The sequence below is a fragment of the Pipistrellus hanaki genome (genome assembly GCF_964339955.1).
Source record: "Pipistrellus hanaki genome assembly, chromosome: 4".
Taxonomy (NCBI): domain Eukaryota; kingdom Metazoa; phylum Chordata; class Mammalia; order Chiroptera; family Vespertilionidae; genus Pipistrellus; species Pipistrellus hanaki.
This window is the reverse complement of record NC_140506.1, coordinates 91,922,880-91,944,923: the sequence shown is the minus strand read 5'-3', so window position 1 is coordinate 91,944,923 and position 22,044 is coordinate 91,922,880. Positions and strand designations below refer to the sequence as shown.

The 22,044-nt window shown below is 54.2% G+C and overlaps 1 protein-coding gene across 1 annotated transcript; it reads left to right on the top strand.

Annotated features, from left to right (window-relative positions):
- Positions 1-3,903: 3,903 nt before the first annotated feature.
- UBE2I (ubiquitin conjugating enzyme E2 I) lies at positions 3,904-19,630 on the top strand. The gene is made up of 7 exons (XM_084882105.1): positions 3,904-4,055; positions 8,711-8,786; positions 8,920-9,003; positions 10,155-10,227; positions 14,669-14,778; positions 14,878-14,957; positions 17,602-19,630. The coding sequence occupies exons 2-7, from the start codon at positions 8,721-8,723 to the stop codon at positions 17,663-17,665; spliced, it is 477 nt and encodes a 158-aa protein (XP_084738231.1). The 5' UTR covers positions 3,904-4,055; positions 8,711-8,720; the 3' UTR covers positions 17,666-19,630.
- The last annotated feature ends 2,414 nt before the right edge of the window (positions 19,631-22,044 follow it).

The window sequence follows — 22,044 nt, the reverse complement described above, 5'->3', positions numbered from 1 at the left end:
TGTTTAGACTGTTGAGTTAATTTTATACATGGTATCGGGTAGAGGTCCAACTTTTATATATATGTATATATAGATCTTGTTCCTTTTTAAAAAAATATATATTTTATTGATTTTTTACAGAGAGGAAGGGAGAGAGATAGAGCTAGAAACGTCGATGAGAGAGAAACATCCACCAGCTGCCTCTTGCACACCCCTGCCGGGGATATGCCAGCAACCAATGTACATGCCCTTGACCGGAATCGAACCTGGGACCTTTCAGTCCGCAGACCGACGCTCTACCGCTGAGCCAAACCAGTTTCGGCTAGATCTTGTTCCTTTTTAATTCAGCCCCTGGAGCAGATGTTTGGAGGTCACCCACTCACAGACCTCCCTGACCACCCTGTCTAAACCAGGCGTATTAGTTAGCTATTACCCGGTAACCAATCACCACAAACTTAGTTTTTAAAGAGGCACATCTATGACCACACGTGCTGTGCATCAGGAACCCAGGCTTAGGAGTGAAAGTCTGGGGTTGCATTCTCCAGGCCTCGCCTGAGGCTCAGGAACCTTCTGCAAACTCACTGGGAGTGACAGCATTCAGCTCCTTGCTGTTGAAGGCCCAAGGTCCCAGCTTCCTCACTGGCTGTCAGCAAGGGGCCGCTCAGCTCGTGGGTGTGGCCCCTGGTCCCTGCCATGTAGCTTATCTACAACACAGCAGCAGGCTTCTATGAGTGCTGGATAAATGCTGTGAATTGACCTGTGAATGGATGATCAAGCCATCACCAAGAACATACACGCAGCCCGCAGCCGTAGCTGGTTTGGCTCAGTGGATAGAGCTCTGACCTGCGGACTGAAGGGCCCAGGTTCGATTCTGGTTAAGGGCACATGTCTGTGTTGTGGGCTTGATCCCCAGTGGGGGGCATGCAGGAGGCGGCCAATCAATGATTCTCTCTCATCATTGGTGTTTCTTTTTCTTTTTTAAAATATATTTTATTGATTTTCTACAGGGAAGAAGAAAGAGGGGTAGAGAGTCAGAAACATCAATGAGAGAGAAACATTGATCAACTGCCTCGTATAACACACCTCCCCCCCCACACACACACACACATACACACACGGGGGGATGTGCCCTTGACCAGAATTGAACCTGAAACCCTTGAGTCCCCAGGCCAATGCTCTATCCATTGAGCCAAACTGGTCAGGGCTGGTGTTTCTTTTGTATTGTTATTATTATTTTTAAAACATTAAATTTTAGTAAGTATTAACATCTCAGTTTTTAATCAATGATCTATAAAAACTTCCAAATAAGTTCTTTAGAAAACATAAAAGTAACGTAAGCCAGTGACTAAAAAACTGATGTACAAATATTACTTAAAGTTATTGATGTTTCTATCTCTCTCTCCCTCTCCCTTCCTCTCTGAAATCAATAAAAATAAAAATAAAAAAGAGCCGAAACCGGTTTGGCTCAGTGGTAGAGCATCGGTCTGCGGACTGAAGGGTCCCAGGTTCGATTCCGGTCAGGGGCATGTACGTTGGTTGTGGGCACATCCCCGGTAGGGGGTGTGCAGGAGGCAGCTGGTGGATGTTTCTCTCTCATCGACGTTTCTAGCTCTCTATCTCTCTCCCTTCCTCTCTGTAAAAAATCAATAAAATATATTTAAAAAAAATAAAAATAAAAATAAAAATAAAAAAGAACATGTGTGCCAGGGTGCAGGCTGCTCAAAGTAGGCTCCTGAGCTGAGGACACCAGATCTGAGGTAGCCTTCTGCCCTCCTCCAACCCACCCTCCAGGTAAACGCTCCCTCCACCTCCCACCAGTCCCAACACTCTCCTTCCAGTGTGGGGGCCTTTGGGCCTCACACTACTTCCCACCAGGATGGGAGTTCTCTCTGCTGGTTGGAACTCAGCAACCAGGGCTGAGGGGCCACAAATATCCCCTCACCACCCACAGACGGAACCAGGTCATAGTCTTGTATCTCTGGCTCCACAACCTTCCATGACTCCTCATGGCCCACAGGATCTGGCCCTGGCCCTCCTCAGCCACATGCCACAGACCACACCCCCATTACCCCTCCAGGCCACTCCCACCTGGTCAGCACCACCCTCTCTCTGCCCCCGGAGCTGAGCTGAGCTCAGGTGGGCCTGGTTCTCCCCTCTTTACTCCAGCAATGGCCACCACCTTGTACCTGGCCACTGCTAGTTGCTGGGCGCATTCTCCATGCAGCCTGTGCAAACCTCCTGGAATCCGAATGAGAAAGAGGGGGAACCAGAGGCCTTTATGCCTCAGCAGGAAGCTGTTTTCTTCAAACGTAGCTCAGCAGCCATGTGCTGTGCAGTAGGTCCTCCTGGGGCGACTGTTACAATGCCCAGTTCCAGGACCACCGATGAACTAAAAGCTGGGAGCCCCGAGAACAGGTGACTCACACAAATCCCTGAGGATCCTGCACCCCAACATTGACAACTGCAGCTGCCTGGCTGAAGGGAAGGGTGGAGGCCACGTCCCCAGCCCAGGCCCGGCCTAGGGAACCCCAGAAGCGGGCAGCGCCTTTGGAATTGAGACTCAGATTCCAAATGGATTCAGAATGCTCGCATTTTGTTCAAGGGGGTCAGGCCCTCTGGCTTTGTCACCTGAGACCCTGGTCACTACCACCAGGCCCGCTCTCTGGGCCACTGCTGATCAGGAATTACCCTATCAAACCCCCTCTTCAGCCCAGCAGAGCCACCACACCCACAAGACCGCCAGCCTCATTTTACTCCCCCAGAGTAACAGGAATGCTGAGAGCACATGGAATTCATCCACAGCATTTGCTAAGAGCACTGGGCCAGATGTGGGCTATACATCGAGTATTCGACCTGTGGTCCCTGTCCCGGGAGGTCAACAGTGTCAGCACAGACCAAATAGGAGACTCTAGTCTAGGGGAAGGAAGCAGGGAGAGAGAAAAGAAGAATGAGTGAAAGGAAGTAGCCTCCGCTGTCCTGGGCCCCCACCCCCGCCTCTTGTGCCCAGAAGCCCTCCTCACCCCACTGTTGCCTGATCCCAAAACGCCCACAGACGGGCTGAGCAGGCTGGCCTATCAGGCGCCCTCTCCCCATCCAGAGCTGGGGTTTGGCTAGCGAAGCTGGCATGGGGAGCTGGGCTGGGGCTGGGGGCGGCTCCACTAGGAGGGGCCTTGCGGGGCCAGGGAGGGCCTGCGTTCCCACGGGGACTAGGGGTGGCTGCAGCTTTGGGGGGGGCGGGGTAAGGTGTGTGGGGAGGTACCTCCCAGCTGGCCCTTCCCCCGCCCGCCAGCAGCCCCGGAACCCCTCCCTCTGGGCCAGCACCAGAGTTAGGGAGTGTCTGCACTTCTCTTCCCGTCGGTCAGGCCCGCTCGGGGCCGTTTGTACCGGGTCAGCTCATTGGACGGATTCGATATACGCCCCACCCAGCACTCCAAACTGGCCAATTAAAACTGGTTTCACAGGGCGCCGTAAGCGGAGGATCGCCACCGTGCTGCGACGCTTCTGGGGTTCCTTAGGCCTCGGTGGTCTCTGTCCCACAACGCTGGGCCTTAGCCCTAAGGAGACCAAAGGGACTCGTGCCCGGAAAGGTGCTCGCGGGGCATCCGGGGAGCCCTTGGAGATCTCGGTCTCCGCCTTCCCCCGCTGCTTACCGGCGTGTCCTCGAGTGGACGCGCGCATCGCAAAGGGGAATTTGCAGACACTCCCTCACATTGTGGACGCGGCTCCTTTAAGAGCACAGGTGTCCGGGGCGCCGCCTGACTGGAAAGCCGCCCCCCGGCTGGGCTCCCCGGGCGAGCCTGGGGCGCGGACGCGTGACGGCGGGGCGCAGGCAGCACGTGGCATGCGGCGGCGAGGGCGGCTCGGGACGCCGGGCGGCGGCGGCGGCCCAGGATATAGGCGTGCGACGGACAGACCCCGCAAGCCCCGCCCGCGCCCCGCCCGCGCCGGGGTCCTCGGAGCGCTCGGGCTGCGCGCGGAGCGGGCTCGGGAGGGAAGTCCCGAGACAAAGGAAGTGCCGCGCCGCCTCCGTCGCCGCCGCTTCGTCCGCCTCGCTCGCCGGGCCGCGGCCGCCCTAGGTGAGCCCGGGTGGAAGGCCCACAGGGTGCGGCGGCGGCGGGGCGGGGGCCAGGCCTCGGCGGCGCGAGCCTCCGCCGCCGTCGGGCCGAGCTCCTCCACCCACGGTCCCCTGGGCCCCCACCCGCGCCTCCTGCGCGCCCCCCGACCTGACCCCGACCCCGCGCCCGGGAACCGTCCGCCTGGGAGCTGTTGACGCTGCGGGCTACGGCGCCACCCAGCCGGCCCGGCCTCGGCGTCGGCCCGGCCTCGGAGCTCCGGTCGCTTTCCCTGGTGGAAGTGCTGGCGTCCCCTCCGGCGTGGGCTCGCGGTGCGGCCGGGGAGCGAGGCGGCATTGACAGGAGCTTTCCCTCCGTGGAGGGACCTGCGTTTCCTGGGTCACGGGTCCGCACACAAACCTGTGGCGCTCTCCAGCCGGGCCGAGAGGCCCAGCAAGCGAGAGTTAAAAGTCTTGGATTGCAAAATTGCTGGTTGGATTGGGGGTGGGGGAGGCGGGGATGATGCCTAAAATTCAAAACCAGCCTGCGTGTTCTTGCGCCTCCAAACAGTTCCACTTGCCGCTGGTGGGACCCTGAACATCACTTCGCTGGAGGGAGAGTTTTCTTTTGTTTTTAAGATTGCTTTGTACCCGTCGAAGGGAGCTTGGAACTGATCTTTTCGTGAGTAGGAGGAAAGGAAGGGGAGGAGGATCACGGCTTGCATTCGTTCCTAAATCAGTTTTTTTTAAGTGGTTTGGTTTGTATATTGTGAAAGCATGCTTAGCTCCACGATTTGCAAAGTTACTGTACTGTTTGCGAAGTTAGCTTTGTTTCTTTTTCAAGAAGATAGATCTAACTGTAAGGAATCGTTACCTTTGGATAGAGCACATACCCATCAGACAAAGGAGACAGGTGCTAGTTTGTCCTGACTTGCTTGTGACCTTTTGGGTGGTTGAGGGGTGAATTGTGCGTGCTGTTGTGTCTTTGGTGAGTCTCCGGGTCTGGGACCTTGCTTCCGAAACAGCCTGGGATCCTGGGAGGTTCGATGAGAAAGAACAGGAAGTGCTGCATTGGGCAAAGCGCATACCTTCCCGCTGAGGGAGTTTGTGTTTGTTTCAACCTGGGCCACCTGTGGGGTCAGGGTACCATCGCCCATTTACAGACGAGGAAGTTGAAGTTGGGGGAGATGAACGACTTGCTGCGCTCGCGAAGCCAGTGAGTAGGTCCGAAGTCTCTGCTGTCAGCCAGCAGAACTGATCTGAGAAGCGAGGGTTCAAGGCAGACCTCCCCACTAAGCCTGGCGAGCCCTGCCTTTGTCCCAGAGCCGTCTCCAGTAGTTCATAGATATTTTTCTTTGCATCTGCAAGTTGCTGCCTTAGCTGCTCCTTATGTTTCTCTCTGTTGGGGAAGGCAGCGTCAGTTTTAAGTGGGATTCTGAATGAGCGCTTCTGTTTTGTAATTAAAATGTAACAAACTGGCTGCTTTCTCCTGAGCGGGGAAAGGCTACCAGGAGTGGAAGCACGGTCTTGAAGACTCGGGTCTGCCTGGGACACAGCAGGTAAACACCTGTAGCTCTTTGCCCTGATGGTGGAAAGAATCTTGTTAGTGCCTGACCTGGTCCATTGGCACTCCGTGGAACTGCCGCTCGTTATTAACCTTTCATGCCTGGGACAGCCACAGCGAGACACTAGGACAGGGTCTCCATGTGCAGCTTTGTTCCATCCTGGAGAAGAGGCGGGTCCTGGCACAGGGTCAGCAGGAGGCAGGCGCTTGGGATCGCCCTGCTGGCCTCGGCCCCTCTGAGCATTGTGTGGCCCTGCACGGTAGCCATGGCTGCTCAGTGTCCAGAGCTGGCCTGGACTTCAGAAGCCAGTTTTATGCCTCACTTAAACAGTGCTTACCAGGCTGCTTGTCTTTGGTCACTGAACTTTTGTGTTAATTCAGCAGAAGCATCCTGCCCGCCTGTGCTGTCTGCTTTGCCATGGCCTGCGATGAGGGGCCTGCCCTCCGGGGGCAGGGGGCAGTACTTTGGAGGCTGGCATGTGCTGTGCCCTCGAACCTGGAGGTGGGGATGTGGCTAACGTGCCATTTAGAACCAGTTGAGGGGAAGACTTAGAGAAACTGAGAAATGACGAATTTTCCACATCAGGGCTACAACTCAAGCCTCCCAGTCAGTCATCACTGTCACTGCCACTTCTGGCAGAAGCTGCTGGTTTGCTCCTCTGCGCACCACCCGGAGGCTCTCACGTCCCTCATGCAGGCCTACCCTTCCCGCTCTCCTCTGGCCCACCAGGACCGTGCTCCCTGGAACAGTCTCCTGCCAGGTTGCTGAGGCTGTGCTTGCTTGGCCACCTGGCCACTATTGGAAAGCAAGTGCCTCTCCTCCCCATCGCGCCGTTTGCATCTCCAGCGCTTCCTCCCCTGTGAGCCCACACCCACACCCCAGGCAGCATCCTGTCAGGCTCTCACCTCTGGTATGGTCAGACCCCCTGGGGAAGAAATGGGCAGACCAGAGCTTGGGGTTGTGTGGTGCAGTGAGCAGTTCTATTGGTGCAAGCCTGGAATTAATCTACTTTGGACTTAATCTTGAGGTCGGATAAAGGTGTGTTCTGGAGTCACAGTGCTGGAGGTAGGGACCACAGTCCAAATTGGTCATCTGTCACCTGATGCCCTTGACTGAAGGGCTTTGATTTCCCCCCCACTTTTCTTGTGATAACCTAAGCATACCTGTTTCTTGAAAATGTACCACATCCAGTTGGTCTGGCGGTTTATATAGTAACTGGGTTCCGAGACCTGGGTTCCTTGGTGGGGTTGGAGGCGACTGCTTTTCTGCAGTGGCAATCCCAAGCCCTCCTCCTTCTGTGCCTGCTTCTTGGGAAAATGGTGGTTCAAGAGCTGCCCCAAACCCAGAGCACTGGGGCCCTTCCAGAGTTCCCGATTCCATGGTGGCCTCTCAGGCCTGGGGTGCGCATTTGATGCCTGCTGACCTAACACCTCATCCACCAAAGTGCCAGCCTTGAGCCTGGGGGTGAGAGGGAGGGGGTGGGCAGGACAGCCAGGTGATGTGGATACTGGGGTGAAGGGCAAGATTTGAGTTGCTGAGCGAGTTGTAGATCAGCCTGGGGTGGGGTAGGGTGTGGTGAGGTGGGTGGGAGGGGAGGTTGAAATAGTAGTTACTAAGCGCAGGAGAGAAAGTAGCCCTGGCACCCACTGGTCAGAAGAGCACCTGGGTTTGCATTGAGGCTCCGGTCTTAAGGGGCAGGTTCTTCTGGACCTCCATTCCTGTCTCAGGAACAGGCCTGTGTGGAGGCTGGGCAGGAAGGCCCGGCTGCTGTCGAGCGGTGTCCTGCTGCAGGGGTGCTTTTCGCACGCGGGGCTGAGAGCCCTGTTGTGGAGGGCACCCCACATTGTACTCGGGCACTTGGGCCGGGCCTTTCCCTGCAGGGGTAGAGAGGGGAGCTGCCGGTCACCGCTTGTCTTGTGAGAGCCTTGTTTATGGTAAATGCATGGACTTAATCCAAGGTATCTTCAGTGTTTCCAGGACTTTGAGTTCCAACAAGCACACTTGGGGTCAAATTCTGCAGCAGGTTTTGTGACCATGTCACCTCTGCGATTCACTGCCCCGCAGTCTGTCTGGTGTGCCCGGAGATGTGCTTTACCTGAGGGCTCCAGGCTGTTAGTTTGAACAGCTAACGGCACTAAGCCTTCAGAGTGTGTGGTCCAGGCCTGCTGAGGGCTTTTGGCTCCTGCCTGGTGCTCCTGAGGAGTTCCTGGGCTCTGTTGGCCTGCTTCGCCTTTGTTGCCTTTCCCAGCGTAAATGGGAGACGGGCCTGAATCCGTCAGTTGTTTGTGAAGTGCCGGGGTGGGGCGACAGGATGAGTGGAGGGGACAGAGGAAAGAGCCGGGACACTGGTGTCACGTGGGTCTGTCGGCTGCAGGGCCAGGTGAGCTGTCTCTGGACTTGTCCACAATGCAGCTGAGCTGCCCTCTGCTCTGGTGCACTTTTCCACTTGGTTGTCTTCACGAATAAGGGTCATCCTGGCTAGGCCTGAATCTGGATTCTGAGCCCTGCTTCTGAGCTGGGGGCCTGACAGTACCTCACATCCCTGCACCAGGAGGGGGAAGCTTTTCATCCCTGCCCTTCCCAGGTCTCAAGCCGGCATTCTGGGTATCCCTCCCCCCACCATCCTGCTTTTTCTGTGTATATGATGGTAGGGCTGGACCCCCACTGCTGGGTGTGACTAAAGTGGGGTGTGTGGGGCACGGGTGCCGGGTGTTTGCTGGGAGGACTCGGCATCCCTTCCTGCACAGCACCTAGCAGCTCTGAGACCCAAGCCTGTGGCTTCGCCTTTCTGAACCTCTGTGTCACCGTGTAACGGAGCCTGAGGGTGTGCCGGGGAGCCCGGGGCTAGGCGCTGACAAGTGAGGCACCACATGGAGGTGTCCGGGAGGCCCAGGCCTCTCTGGTGATCTGCCTGTAGAAGGCCGGAGTCGGGGCCTGATGCCTGTCCAAACACTGGGAGGGGCCACTTGCTAAGCGCATACATGGTCTCAGGCCATGTGAGAGCCTTCACTTTACCGCTTTTCTTGGAAACAAATCTGCTCACTGGGCAGGTGTGATGGAAGGGGCTGAAGGAACCAGGTTTTCCTTCTGATCCCATTTCTGCTGTCTCTTTTAGGACTTTGAATATGTCGGGGATCGCCCTCAGCAGACTCGCCCAGGAGAGGAAAGCTTGGAGAAAAGACCACCCATTTGTAAGGAAGGCTTCATTTCCTCGTGTAGCTCAGTGGATCTTCTCCCTGACGGGGGTGGGAGGCACAGGGGCCCTGTGGGCAGCTAAGATGAGCTGCCACAGAGCTGATGTGCTTGTGTGTGGTTTTCTCTCAGGGTTTTGTGGCTGTCCCAACCAAAAACCCCGACGGCACGATGAACCTCATGAACTGGGAGTGTGCCATTCCAGGGAAGAAAGGGGTAAGAAGCACCATGCTCGGGTGTGGGGTGCACTGTGGGAACACTTCTACCCTTCAGGAGGACTTAGGTTCAAAGTGCATACCGTGATGATCACACAGGCCAGGGGACATGAAATGGTGGCACACGGTTAGTATGACATGTGGTGCCACCCCGACCACCCGCGGCAGTTTTTCTGGATGAAGGATCTGAGCTGCAACAGGGCTAGTAGGCCCAGATCCTGCTGCATCTTTGGGAGCAAAGGTTGGAGAAGGGGCTGTAGGTGCCATGCGGGCCTTCAGGTTTATCCTGGATGTCCTGAGACTGGAGCAGCCCAGGCAGCAATACTCCTGGGTATGTGAGCCTGAACTGTTAGAAATCCATGGCCACCTATGATGGCTGCATGGGCCCCATATGTCCTTCACACACAGCCCAGTCCTCCAAGGTGGTGCCTTCTTGGCTCCGCTGAGTGTATCTGGGCCAGTTAGAACCAGTGCGTTTGAGGCATTAGGGAGTGAGCGTCTCCAACAGCCGAACATATGGCTCTTCCCGTGACTCCAAGGGAAGGAAAGACCTCTGAGGCTTTTGGGTTTTGCTGAGGCCTCATTGGCTCCACTTCCCCCTCCATAGTCTCTCATGAGAATCCACGATGCTCAGCCATGGTGTTTTCTTGACTCCTTTCCCTTGCATTGAACCAGCAGGATTAGGACTTTGTCCATAAGAAAATGTGGTCTGGGTTTGCTTCAACTGAGACTCTTGAGGGCCCAGCACACACCCCAGCTTCAAATGAACCCATACATGGCCCCTTATCTTAGGGTGAGTGAGGCTGGTGGACTGTAGCCGGCTCCCTCCCAGTTGGGAAGGAGTGTTGGACTGAAGAGCTGGAGGCTGACGAGGGACAGGCGGGCCCTGGGGGAGGGGATCTGCATTGAGCTCACTCAGTCCTTACCTGGCTGCTCAGGTACAGACCGCCATGGGCCGCTTGTCTGCCCTCTCCAGGGAGGACTCCTTCCCATTGGCCCTTGGGGCTCATGGAGGTCCTGCCAGCCCTGTTGTGGGGTCGTTGAGCTATGGGCAGGTTACTGGGGGCTGTGTAGCAGCAGCTTGCCCCTCTCCTCCTGGGCCCCTGCAGTAAGAGGCGGCGGCACATCTAATCACAGCTTCATTTCCAACAGACCCCTTGGGAAGGAGGCTTGTTTAAACTACGCATGCTCTTCAAAGATGACTATCCTTCCTCACCTCCGAAATGTAAGTACAACGAAGTCCTCAAAGGTTGGCTTTGATCATGCTCCAGCAGAGATCTGAGTCCTCTTCAGAGAGCTGGCCTCCGGGGTGTCAGTCATTTCACACTCTGCTCCACACAGGGTGGCCCCGCTGCTCTGATCCCTGTGGCCACGTCACACTGATCCTTACGGTTGACTGTGGAGCTGAATGTTTCTAGCCCCAGGGTGGGAGGTGCAGCTAACAGACCAAGTCTCCAGGCTTCACTCTGCAACTGGGAAGCTCCCAGACCCTGGCATGAATGTTGATGAGATCCAGGTGAGGCTCCTGAACCTCAGTGCCGGTCAGGGATGAGGCCACAACATGCCTGCCCCATGGGGACGGCCAAAAAAGGGGCTTTTTGCTGTAACCTGTCATCTGTTAAAATTTCACACCCAACTCTGTGCCTGCATCTGCAGCCTGGATGGATAGCACACTTAAGCCAACAGAGAAGGCAGCAGAAAGAAAACGCCAAGGCCATGTTTAAAACGGCCACAGGTAGACCATCGTGATACAGTTTAGCAAAACTCAGGATGAGCCCTAACCAGTTTGGCTCAGTGGATAGAGTGTCGGCCTGCGGACTGAAAGGTCCCGGGTTTGCTTCCGGTCAAGGGCATATAGTACCTTGGTTGCAGGCACATCCCCAGGGGGAAGTGTGCAGGAGGCAGCTGATGGATGTTTATAACTCTATCCCTCTCCCTTCCTCTCTGTAAAAAATCAATGAAATATATTTTTTAAAAACTCAGGATGAGGGGGGAAGGCACTAAATCTCTCCCGCTCGTGATACAGTGTAGCTAGGGCTGCAAGTGAAAGTTTCTAAGCTATACCTTTTATAGTAGCATCAGGTACCTAGGAGTAAACCCAATAAAAGACATTTAAGACCTCTATACTGAAAACTAAGCCATTTCTGAGAGAATGAAGGACATTCATTCCCAAATAACTGGAGAGATGGGCCGAGTTTATTGATCAGGAGGCTCGCTGTTATGAAGATGTCAGGTCTCTCCAAGTTGATCTACAAATTCAGTGTAATCCCAGTCAGAATCCGAGCAAATTTTTGTGGAAATTGTCACAAGCTATAAATTGTAGGAAGTGCAGAGTGCCAAGACTTGCTGTGGCTCTTGGGAGTTCTAGGCAGGGGTGGGAATGGTGTATCTTAAGTTGGGGTTCAGGGGGTAAAAAGTACCAAGACCCGTTAGCAGGACATGTAAGACATGAATCTGGTTGAGACCTCCAAAGGAAACACAGTAGTTGAGATGGCAAAGAGTCCAGAAAAACTATACAGTGGAGTGACTTATGAGAAGAGACACTGCAAAGCATGCGGAGAGAGGGTGGTCTTCTAATGCACAGACTGGGACAGCCGACTGTCCCAGTGGGAGAATAGGGAACTCAATTTCCCCCTATAGACCAGGTGGATTGTGTTGCCCAGTGGGAAGGCGGATGGGACAGTGCACCTTTTAGAGGAAGACAGGAGGATGTCTTCATGACTTGGGTAGGCAGAGCTTTCTTAACCAGGAAAGCATAAAAAGTGCTTTTCTCCCAGAGGGGGAAATGATGGATTGGACTACACTGAAACTAAGACCATCTCTTCGCCAGAAGATACCATTGATAGTGAAGAGGGGAGAAAATTGTATCTATGTATCAATACTTATATTGAATACTAGAGGCCCGTTGCACAAAGATTCGTGTGATAGGCCTTCCTTCCCCTGGCTGCCGTCACCAGTTTTTCTCCTGCACCCGGAACCCAGGCCTTGGCTCTGGCAGCGGCCTTCAGTCTTCTCTCCAGCCTGAGCAGCGCTCCTGTAGCTCCCTCAGCCCACTGCCCTCCCCTTCATAGCAGGTGTCCCACCCCGCCCAGCCAGCCGCTCTGCCCAGACCTGCCCAGACAGCTCAGAGCTGCTTGGTGGGTGGGGGTGCATGGCTGCCACCATCTTTGTTGGGTTAATTTGCATATCCACTCCTGATTGGCTGGTGGGTGTTGCAAAGTGATGGTCAATTTGCATATTTCTCTTTTATTAGTGTATATGTCAAGAGCCTCTACAAATCAATAAGAAAAAGGCAGCCATTTGATGGAACAGCCCCTTGACAAGAGGTTGTCCACCTGGCCAATCAGCACAAAAAGAGGTGCCTAACTTCATTACCGGAAAATTACCAGTTACAGCCAAAGAGTGAACAGGCAGATAACTGAGGCTGCAGAGCAGCAGAAGCCCACGTAGGTGCATTAGAGAAAGAGTAAATTTTGAATATTTCCTTTGGAAAGCTACTTGCCATGTCTGCTGAAGCTAAAGTTATCCCTACCCTAGGACCCAGCTGTTCAACTCAAGTAAATATTCAGTAGAAATGCATACACATGTTCACCAAAAGGCATGGACAAGCATGTTTATGACAACTCTGTCTGAAAAGCTAAAAGCTGGAGACAACCCAAGTGTCCATTCAGAATAGAAAGGGTAAATCAGTGCAGCAGCAAGAACGAGGGAGCTGTAAGTGCTCAGCAGGAATGAGTCTCCCAAAGGTGATGTTGAGTGGAAGGAGCCAGACACAGGAGCTTATGCTGGAGTCCTTTTATGAAGGTCAGCAGGCCATGCAGTGAGTGATGTGAGGAGCTGGGAGGGGGCTTCGTATGGAAGAAAGCCAGGAGAGACGGAAGTGGGGCTGAGGGGCTTAGGCAATGCTTGTATTCATCATTGGTACACTTTTTTAGCTAAGAAACAAGATTGATAAATCAGATCAAATTCCAATTAGGGCCCTACCTGGTTTGGCTCAGTGGATAGAGCATCAGCTTGTGGACTGAAGGGTCCCAGGTTAGAGTCCAGCCAAGGACACATGCCCAGGTTGTGGGCTTGATCCTCAGTAGGGGGCATGCAGGAGGCAGCTGATCAATGATTCTCGTTGTTGATGTTTTTCTCCTCTCCATCCTCTCTGAGATCAATAAAAAATATATTTTTTTAAAAAAATTCAAACTAGGTACTAGTGTTCACCAAATGTACAATTAAAAGCAAAAATGCAGAGTCATAGTGGGAGGAGATATCTGTAAGACATGTAATTGACAGAAGGCTTGTATCCAGAATAAGTAAAGAGCTCTTATAAATCAATGAGACAACCCAATAGAAAAGTGTACAAGAGACTTGAACAAGAACTTCTCCCAAAAAGTAGCCAGTTTGTCCCAGTAAATGAAAGGTGCTCCCCCTGAGAGGTCATCATGGAAATACAACTTAGAGCCATTCATTTACCAATGGCCGACTCAGGGCCCCAGCCAGTTTGGCTCAGTGGATAGAGTGTCAGCCTGTGGGCTAAAGGGTCCTGGGTCCTGGGTTCGATTCTGGTCAAAGGCACATGTTCAGGTTGCAGGCTCGATCCCCAGTAGGGAATGTGCAGGAGGCAGCCAATCATTGATTCTCTCTCATCATTGATATTTTTATCTTTCTCCTGCCCCCTTCCTCTCTTGAATCAATAAAAATATATTTTTTTTAAAAAATGGCCAAAATCCAAGCTGATACACTAAGTGTTGGCAATACTGTGAAGCAGTGAGTTGTAAGTGGGTACAGCCACTTTGGAAACTGGCAGTATCTGTCCATATTCAACACAAGACACCTGTGATCCACATCTCCACATGGAAATGCACGTGTGCACCAGAATTCACATCCAGGAACAATCACAGCTTTGTTCATATTCACTCAAATGTGCACCTGCAGTGAGGTGGGCAAGTCGTGGGCGGCCGGTCTCCCAGTGGACGCTGTGCAGCAACAGGAGTAACTGCCAGCCTGTGAGGGACGTGACCATGAGTGAGAGTGGGGAGAGCCGCCTGTGGTTTGTGCGCAGACAGTTCAGGGCGTCCTTTCAGGGGTTGCAGGTTGGTTTAGTTGAGCCAAGGGAGTGGGCGATCTGTGAAGTTTTCTGAGAAGCTGTTGATGTTAGTAGATTGTAATTCATCAGGCTGTACTAGACTTGCTACACTTTTCTAGGTAAAATTAATGTTTAAATTGAACGAGAGAGAAAGTACGCCAGAAAAAAGGACAAAGAAATATGTATTAATTTTTAAAAAGAAAATAAACTCTCATTTGGAAGGACCTTGGCTGGTTCCCTAGGACCTCTCACCTGCCCCTTCCCATCTTCCTGAGTCCAGCCTGGCTGGGAGGCCGCCTGGGGCTCTGCTCTGACTCTCACTGTCCTGAAGCAGGTCCTGGGAGTGATGTGGCTCTATCTGAGTCCATTGGAAGGCACACTTGCTCCTCTCCTATCTCCTCCCACCTCCTCCTGCCTTGTGGCCAGTGTTGTTTTTGTAAGCAGTTTTTGGGAAATGCCTGATGACCAGCAAGGTGTTCAGGTGTTCCAAGTGCAGGGAGATGGGGGGGGGGGGAGGGGCGCTCATCAGGACATTATCCTGTAGGACAGCTGTCACCAAAATACATTTCCCTTTTTCCGTGTGGTCTAGGCAAATTTGAACCACCGTTATTTCACCCGAACGTGTACCCTTCGGGCACTGTGTGCTTGTCCATCCTCGAGGAAGACAAGGACTGGAGGCCAGCCATCACAATTAAGCAGGTATGCAGCCTGAGGGCCTCGCCTCAGCCTTCCTTCAGGACCAGTTTGCCTTTTGAACTGCTGACCTCCCACCTTGCTTTGTTTTTCTCTCTTACACAGATCTTATTAGGAATACAGGAACTTCTAAATGAACCAAATATTCAAGATCCAGCTCAAGCAGAGGCCTACACAATTTACTGGTTAGTGATCTGGCCCCTCTTGCTGTGACCTCTCTCATCAGCTTGCACGGCCTTCCCCAGAAGTCCCATCTAGGCTGCCTATAGAAGGGGAGCAGTAGGCGAGCTGTGGGTGGGGGGTAGTCCTGACCCTCCCAGCAGCCTAGGAGGGTGGCCTACACACAGCTCACCCTGCAGCTTACCTGGGGTCAGTGCGGAAAAGGAGGGACTAAGGTGGCCAGGACGGCTTCTGAGGAGGAGCTGCATGTGCAGAGGGCCTGTGGTGGTAAGAATGGGCGGACAGGGCTGGTGTGGTTAGCGTGTTGGTGGGGGTTGGCAGGAGACAGTCAGATGACATGGGCTCCTGTTGGACTACTTTGCCCCTCATGGGATATCGCCAGTCAGACCCTGTGCCTCTGGAGCCTGTTTCAGCTCAGAGGGAGGGTGTGGAGGAAGAGGCCACCGACCTCCCACTTCTGCCCTCCTTGGGCCCAGCCTGGGTATGGCAACTCCAAGGGCATGATCCACTAGGGAAGTGGCGCTCCGACTTGCTCTTGGTCACCTGGGTGCTCTGGAAAAGAGGGCCTGGTATTTTTTAGTGTGAGCAATGGAGCTAAGTCTGGTACGTGGGGCTGGCTGGGTGGACGGGAGGGGGCTCTTTCTGGAATTGCAATGGGTAGGCAGCTCTGAGCTGTAGAGAAACACCAGGTTGCAAGAGGTGTCCCCTCCCTTCCCCCAAATGGCTTTAAGTTCCTGGATCCAGCCCACTTTTGGCCCGGGGTACCCCCTGGTGGCCAGGAGTGGAAAGCCACTCCTGGGCAGGGTCTGAGTTTCTCCTCCCAGCCGGGGGAATTGCTGTAAGTCTGTTTCCCAAAGTGTGGTCCGCGTCCCCCCAGAGGTACGGGAAGAGTTTGGTGGGGGTACGGGTTGCACCGGAGTCTGGTGGGGATATGCACTGCACGGGGCTTAGCTGCGCCTAATTCTACGTTCTCATGAGTACGAGGGGTACTCAGCGTTACGAAAATTACAGAAGGGGGACACATATGTCAGAAGTTTGGGAAACACTGCTGTAAGTGATTCCAATGGAGCTGCCTTGGATTTACTTGGCTGCTGTGCAAGAGCAACTTCAGGAGTTCTCGTATCTTGACCTTTGAACTGGATGCTCTGTAGTTTTCACTGCAACATCTGTCTGCATTAGGCCATGTCAGCCTGCGCCTCTGTAGATAGGGCCACTTGGGTTCTTGGTATTTGAGCTGAGCCATTGCGATTGGTCACACGGCCCACCCAGCCACAGTGTCTTGTTGCTGGCTTAGAGAGCGCCTGCCAGGCTGGGTGTGTGGCAGAGTGGGTGGTACGTTGTGCGTGTGCCTCGAGGGCACTCACTGTCTAGTTGTAGTATTGCAGCCTTGCAGCATGGGCTCAGCGGGCTACTGCTGTGTGCCAATGGCTGCTCCCAGTTGGTGCCTACTCAGGATTGGAGCATCTTTTCTGTACTACGGGCTCCTTACGTGCCAGACGGCATCATACACTGCTTCACAGGAACGAGACATTTCTCCTGTACGCATCTGGTTTAAAAGCACCTTTTGTGAAATATGCTTACTCTCTTTTTTCAGACCTCTTTTCTTGTGTTTTCGCAAGGTCACAGGGCATGTCCTATACTGGCAGGTGCTCTAGGGCAGACACCCTGTGACCTCGCTTGGTAAATGGCAGGGCTGGACTGGGCTGCCTCTGCTATTGCCTCCAGCTCCTTCCAGAGCTTTCCTAGCTAGCTGCCTCCACCCTGGGGTTCTGGGCCCTTGGCCAGGGTGGAAGCACAGGAGCGCAGACTGCTCACAGCACGGCCTGGGCTGTAGAAGCTTGTCCTCTGGCCTTCACTCTTGGCGCTCGGCCAGGCGTGGTGCTGACACTGGCCTCCTGGGACTGTGTGCACCTGGGCACCGTGCCAGCTCAGGGCAGGCTCCAGGCAAGTTTCTGCCTCTCCTGGTGCTGGCATTGCCGCCTTTGCCCAGAGACACTAGGGAGGAAGCCTGGGGTACTGGATCCTGTCATCTGCACTGGGCAGAGCTAAGAGAAATTCTGCTGGCTCCTCTGTGCCTCAACCCTGGGGCCTGTGCCGTGGGCAGGGACCAGTGCTCTGAGAGGCCATACTTGCTGCGAGCACAGCTTAGGAGGAGCCTGGCTTGCTTAGGATATGAGAGCATGCACTGCGCCTGAGCTCCAAGGCGGGTTCCTGACCAGCCCCTGAAGCAGTGATGACACCTCTGACGTGGGGTGTCAAGGAGCCCTGTTCATAAATATCATGTACCCAAGGGCCTCAAGGTCACAGTGCTCCCTGGTGGCAGCTGTCTCTGATGGCAGGTTTGCTGCACTCCCCTGGCCTGGGGCAGTGCCCACCAGCCCCCTTTCCTCGGCAGCTCATCTCACACCAGTCCCAGCGAGGTCCCCTCCGCCCACCGAAGGCTGCCCCACCTCCACATCTTCACACCGGGTCTGAGTGCCCTGGGGAAACCCACCCGATGTCTATCTGTTATCGAAGACTAGATGAGCAGTCCATGTTTTCTCTCCAGAATGACTAACGCTGTTTCAAACAGGAGAAACCTGCTGGTCACTGGTTAGACTGAACTTCCAGCCCAGCTATTCTAACCTGTCTCTCTCTTGACCTCCTCAGCCAAAACAGAGTGGAATATGAGAAAAGGGTTCGAGCACAAGCCAAGAAGTTTGCACCCTCATAAGCAGCGACCTGCGGCAACATCAAAAGGAAGGGATTGGTTTGGCAAGAACTTGTTTACAACATCTGCAGATCTAGCGTTGCTCTATTCAATTACTAGTCACCTAGGGGAGGTGGGCGGGCGCCATTTTCCATTTCCGCCACTGGTACACAGTTCTCCACTTGCTGAATGCCCAGTTTTTCATACAGGGTCTCTTCCTTCAGTCTTTTGTATTTTGATTGTTATGTAAAACTTGCTTTTATTTTAATATTGATGTCAGTATTTCAACTGCTGTAAAATGATAAACTTTTATACTTCAATGAGTCCCTGAGGAGCTAGTTCCCTTTGCTCGCGGGTGCGGCATGCTTCCCCTGTCAGAGCTACACTACCCTCCAGCTGGCTGTAAGAACAGGAAATCAGCCTGTTCCCTTCCCTCGCGCCTCTGTCCTTCTCTCCGCAGAACCCGGGTTGTGTTGCTATAAGCCTCAGATCCAAAGTCAGCCAGCCTCTTGTTTTCGCATCACTTCCTTTGTGTTTATATGGCGTTTTGTCTGTGTTGCTGTTTAGAGTAAATAAACTGTTTATATAAAGGTTTTTGTTGCATTATTGTCATTAAAAGTATGAGGAGGCAGCCTCAGGGGTGTCTCCCCACCCCCCTTCCACAGCTGCAGGCCCCACAGAGCACCGCCTTCGGCCCTAGCAGGTCTCGCTGCCTGTTCCTGGGTCCTGCGCGGCACCTGACCTGTCCTTTGTAAATAGTGCTGTGTACAGAGCTGATGTGTGTCCGGGGTTTCTGTCCACCCCACCTGGGCCTTTGGGCTACAGAGCACTGGAGTTCAGATCTGGTCACGTTGGAATTTGTGCCGAGACTCTTCTAAAGCGTACTCTGCCTGAGCCATCAGGAGGAGATGCCTAAACCCAGGCCAGGGTGGCTGAGCCATGGCATGTAGCCTCACGTCTGGCACTGCCCTTGGGCCTCTGCATGTAGCATCCTGGCCCTCCATGCTCACTGCATTAGTCCCCACCCTGGGTGCAGGTAGTCTCAGGCACCGGGCCACCCCCAGCCAGCAGCTCCGAGGGCCACTGTCGCTTGTTCTTTCTGTTTTCCTGAAACGCTCTGAACCTGGTAGCCCAAGGAGGCTGCTCTCCTCAGAAAGAACCCTGGAACATGAGCCCACGATGGATCTTCCAGGAGTCCCGAGTCCTGTTCTCTGGGGAAGTACGTACGTGAAGACAGGAAGTGACAGAAGGGGACCTGGCCTCTGGGTCCCAGTGAGCACAGAGCTGACAAGTACAGAGGTCCAGAACTGGCCCTGTATCAACCAGCCTCACCCTCCCACCAAGGAGCTTGTCAGAACCAGGCTGCCTGTGGTTCTGGCATACAGACTGAGGAGGGGATGGTCCCCAAAGGGATGAGGAACACAAGGAGAGCTGGTCAGCCAGGAAGGGGTGCTTCAGTTCACCCTAAGAGATGTGGCCCCCTCAGCCGACAGCATGGCCCGAGGGCCCAGTGCCTTGTTCACTTGCTTAGCTGGACGTCTGTTGGGTTTCTGAGCTCTCGGTTTGATGTTCATGATGATTTCTGATGCAGAGGGTCTTATGCGGGGGGTGCAGTGGGTCATATGTGTATAGCCCCTCCCAGAATGTCTTATTTTGTAATGACTGAATTACACTTAGTAATAGTTACACATGTATATGGTTAATATATATGGAAATGCAATATATTTTCTAGTTAAAGCATTCTAAAGTAATCGATGTTTCTAGCACATTGTCGTGACTTTGGCTAATGAAATGTCCTTTTGTGCCACAGTTCTTGGCTTAACAAAGATGTGAATCTTGTAACAGGAGAACTTGAAATGTGATCATTCTGTTTCTACTGTAAGGGAAGAGAGTTGTGTTCCCAGCATGAGGCGCCTAATTAGTGAGGAATTGTGGGCAATAGATTAACCACTGTATCTAAGAATCCTCTAATTAAAACATTTCCACAAACTGCTGCCTGCAGGGTGTGTCCTTTTCCTGCCCCCTCCCACACAGGTCACCCCCTGCTCACTATTGCTGTGGTCAGGGAGGTAGGCCTCTCCACGGCTCCAGTATTAGACCCTCGGTGACCCAGGGGTGGGGGTGATGTCCCCTGGTGCCTGTGGTCAGATCCCTCCTGTGCCCTCTGAGACCCTGGCATGGGCAGGCAAGACTGGCACACATCTGTGCTGGCCACGGGCCTTGGCCTGCTGGAGCATGGCCTCCCAGCTGGGGACCTGGGGCTGTGCTTGTCACCTAGATCAGTGTTTTTCAACCTTTTTTGGGCAAAGGCACACTTGTTTCATGAAAAAAATCACGAGGCACACCACCATTAGAAAATGTTAAAAAATTTAACTCTGTTCCTATATTGACTATATATAAAGTAATTCTCTTGAATAGGAATCAAATAAACACAAAGAAAGTATTTTATAATTACTTTATTATGAAATATTAAGTAAACAAAATAGTGAAAAATTATAAAATTCTTGTCTGCACCTACGGCACACCAGGCAACATCTCTAGTGTGCCGCGGAACAGCGGTTGAAAAACGCTGACCTAGATGGACCTCGGGGAGCAGGGCGCCATCCTCACAGCCAAGATGCACACAGGCTCTCAGTTCACCCTGATGGGGCCTCTGGGACGTTGTGTCCAGGGCTGGAGGGGGCTTGGGCTGGCCATCGCATGGGTGCAGAGCAAGGAGCCTGACCACAGCGGGATGGGCTAGCTAGCCCTCAGACTCTATCAGGGTTAACTGCTCAGAGGCCCAAGGCGTCTGGCCAGGCTGTGGGTCCCCTGTCCTTCCTGGACTGCCCTGGCTGGGCCGCTGCTGTGTCCTCACATCTGTCTGGACACGCAGGCCACATTGCTCCCTGACCTGCTGGCCCAAGGCCTTCCCACATCGAGCCCTGCCATGAGCCGCCTCCAGTTTGAGACAAGTTGGCAGGTTGGAGGCCCAGCACTGACAGGGCTCACAGTCCTGAGTCAGCTTCCGCTAGGAGCCTGAGGGCACCGTGCGGCTGGGGCCCAGGAGACGCAGGCTTCCAGCTGTGACCCCATCTGGGGAGGCTGTGGGCCCTCCGGGGCTGGAGCACAGGGTCCCATCCTCCCTGCTGCCCCAGGCCCCACAGCTGGCTCCAGCAGTTTGGCCCAAAGGCTCTGGCCTCTGTTAGGCCGTTTTCCCTGATCTAGAAAATATAGCAAAGTCACAGAGCTCAGACCCGGGCTCCTCACTCCTGGGCTCTGCCCTTCCAGGTGCCCACCCACCCCTTCTTGCAGGATGCCCTCCTGCAGAAAGGTCAGCTGGGTGCTCCTGCTGCCCCTTCCATTCCTCCAAGGAGGAAGGACTCGGAGCTGCAGAGCCAGGAACCAGGGCATCTCCACCCTCAGCTGTGCAAAGATTGATGCCTGTTCTGTGGGGAGCCGGGTGCTGAGGCTCAGAGGGCCATGGGCGGACCCTGACTGCCAGGAGGCGGGGCCTGCAATTCCTAGGAGAGTGAGCTGGTGGCTTAGTTAAGCCTGTAGTGGGGGGAGGGGTGGACTCACAGGTGTCCTCTCCTGTGCCAGCCAGCCTTCCCCGGCTCCGCATTGGCCTTCATAGTGCTTATCCAGAGCCCGTGTTTTTCTTCTGGCCCTAGGAGGGAAAGCTGCCACCCCCCCCCCTCCCACACAAACACACACCTGCCAGGAACTTTCCTGTCAGAAGCCTGGAGGGTATGACCCCCACGTCCCCACCAGCTCCACAGAGCCCGACCTCTAGGCAGAGTGTTGTGCCCTACCACCTGCTGTGATGTGACCCTTTCTCCCCACCCCACCCCACCCCACCTCCAAAGCCGGGCACCTGGCTCCCCCTGTCAGGTCTGGGGCAGAGAAGCCAGGGTGACACTGACTCGGGTGGGCCTGACTTCAGCCTCAGAACAGGTGGGGAGAATGAAGGGATCAGCTACAGATGGGACCTTCGCTCCAGCCCCTGGAAGTGTGTGTGGAGGGAAGTCCTGGGGCTCATCCTTTCCGAGGGAAACAGGCTCAGGGCTAAGCTTGGCACCCAGCCTGTTGCTGTGTGGCCCTAGACTAGCCCTTTCCCCTCTCTGGGCCTCCGTCCACTTGTCTACAGAGAATGGTGAAGCCTGGGAGGGGGCAGGGGAGGCTTCTGCCATCTGGCTAGTTCATTAGTGTCAGGGCTGCTGCCTCTTATGCCACCGGCCCCACCCCTGGATCCCCCAGGGCATGGGTGGGTGGTGCAAGCCGGGGCCTCCTCCCCTAGCAGCAGCCCCTCCTAACTTCCTGTTTACAGCCGCTACAGAGTCTCAGTTCTTCCTCCCAAGCCATTATAATCACCATGGCAACCGGACTGGTGTTTGTTCCAACAGGTTGATAAAATCTGACAT

Bases quoted from the DNA above. Each gene is read 5' to 3' on its own strand.
- UBE2I (XM_084882105.1), top strand. From the start codon at position 8,721: ATGTCGGGGATCGCCCTCAGCAGACTCGCCCAGGAGAGGAAAGCTTGG. The intron at 10,228-14,668 runs GTAAGTACAACG...CGTGTGGTCTAG, and splicing joins TCCTTCCTCACCTCCGAAAT to GCAAATTTGAACCACCGTTA. The intron at 14,779-14,877 runs GTATGCAGCCTG...TCTCTTACACAG, and splicing joins CAGCCATCACAATTAAGCAG to ATCTTATTAGGAATACAGGA.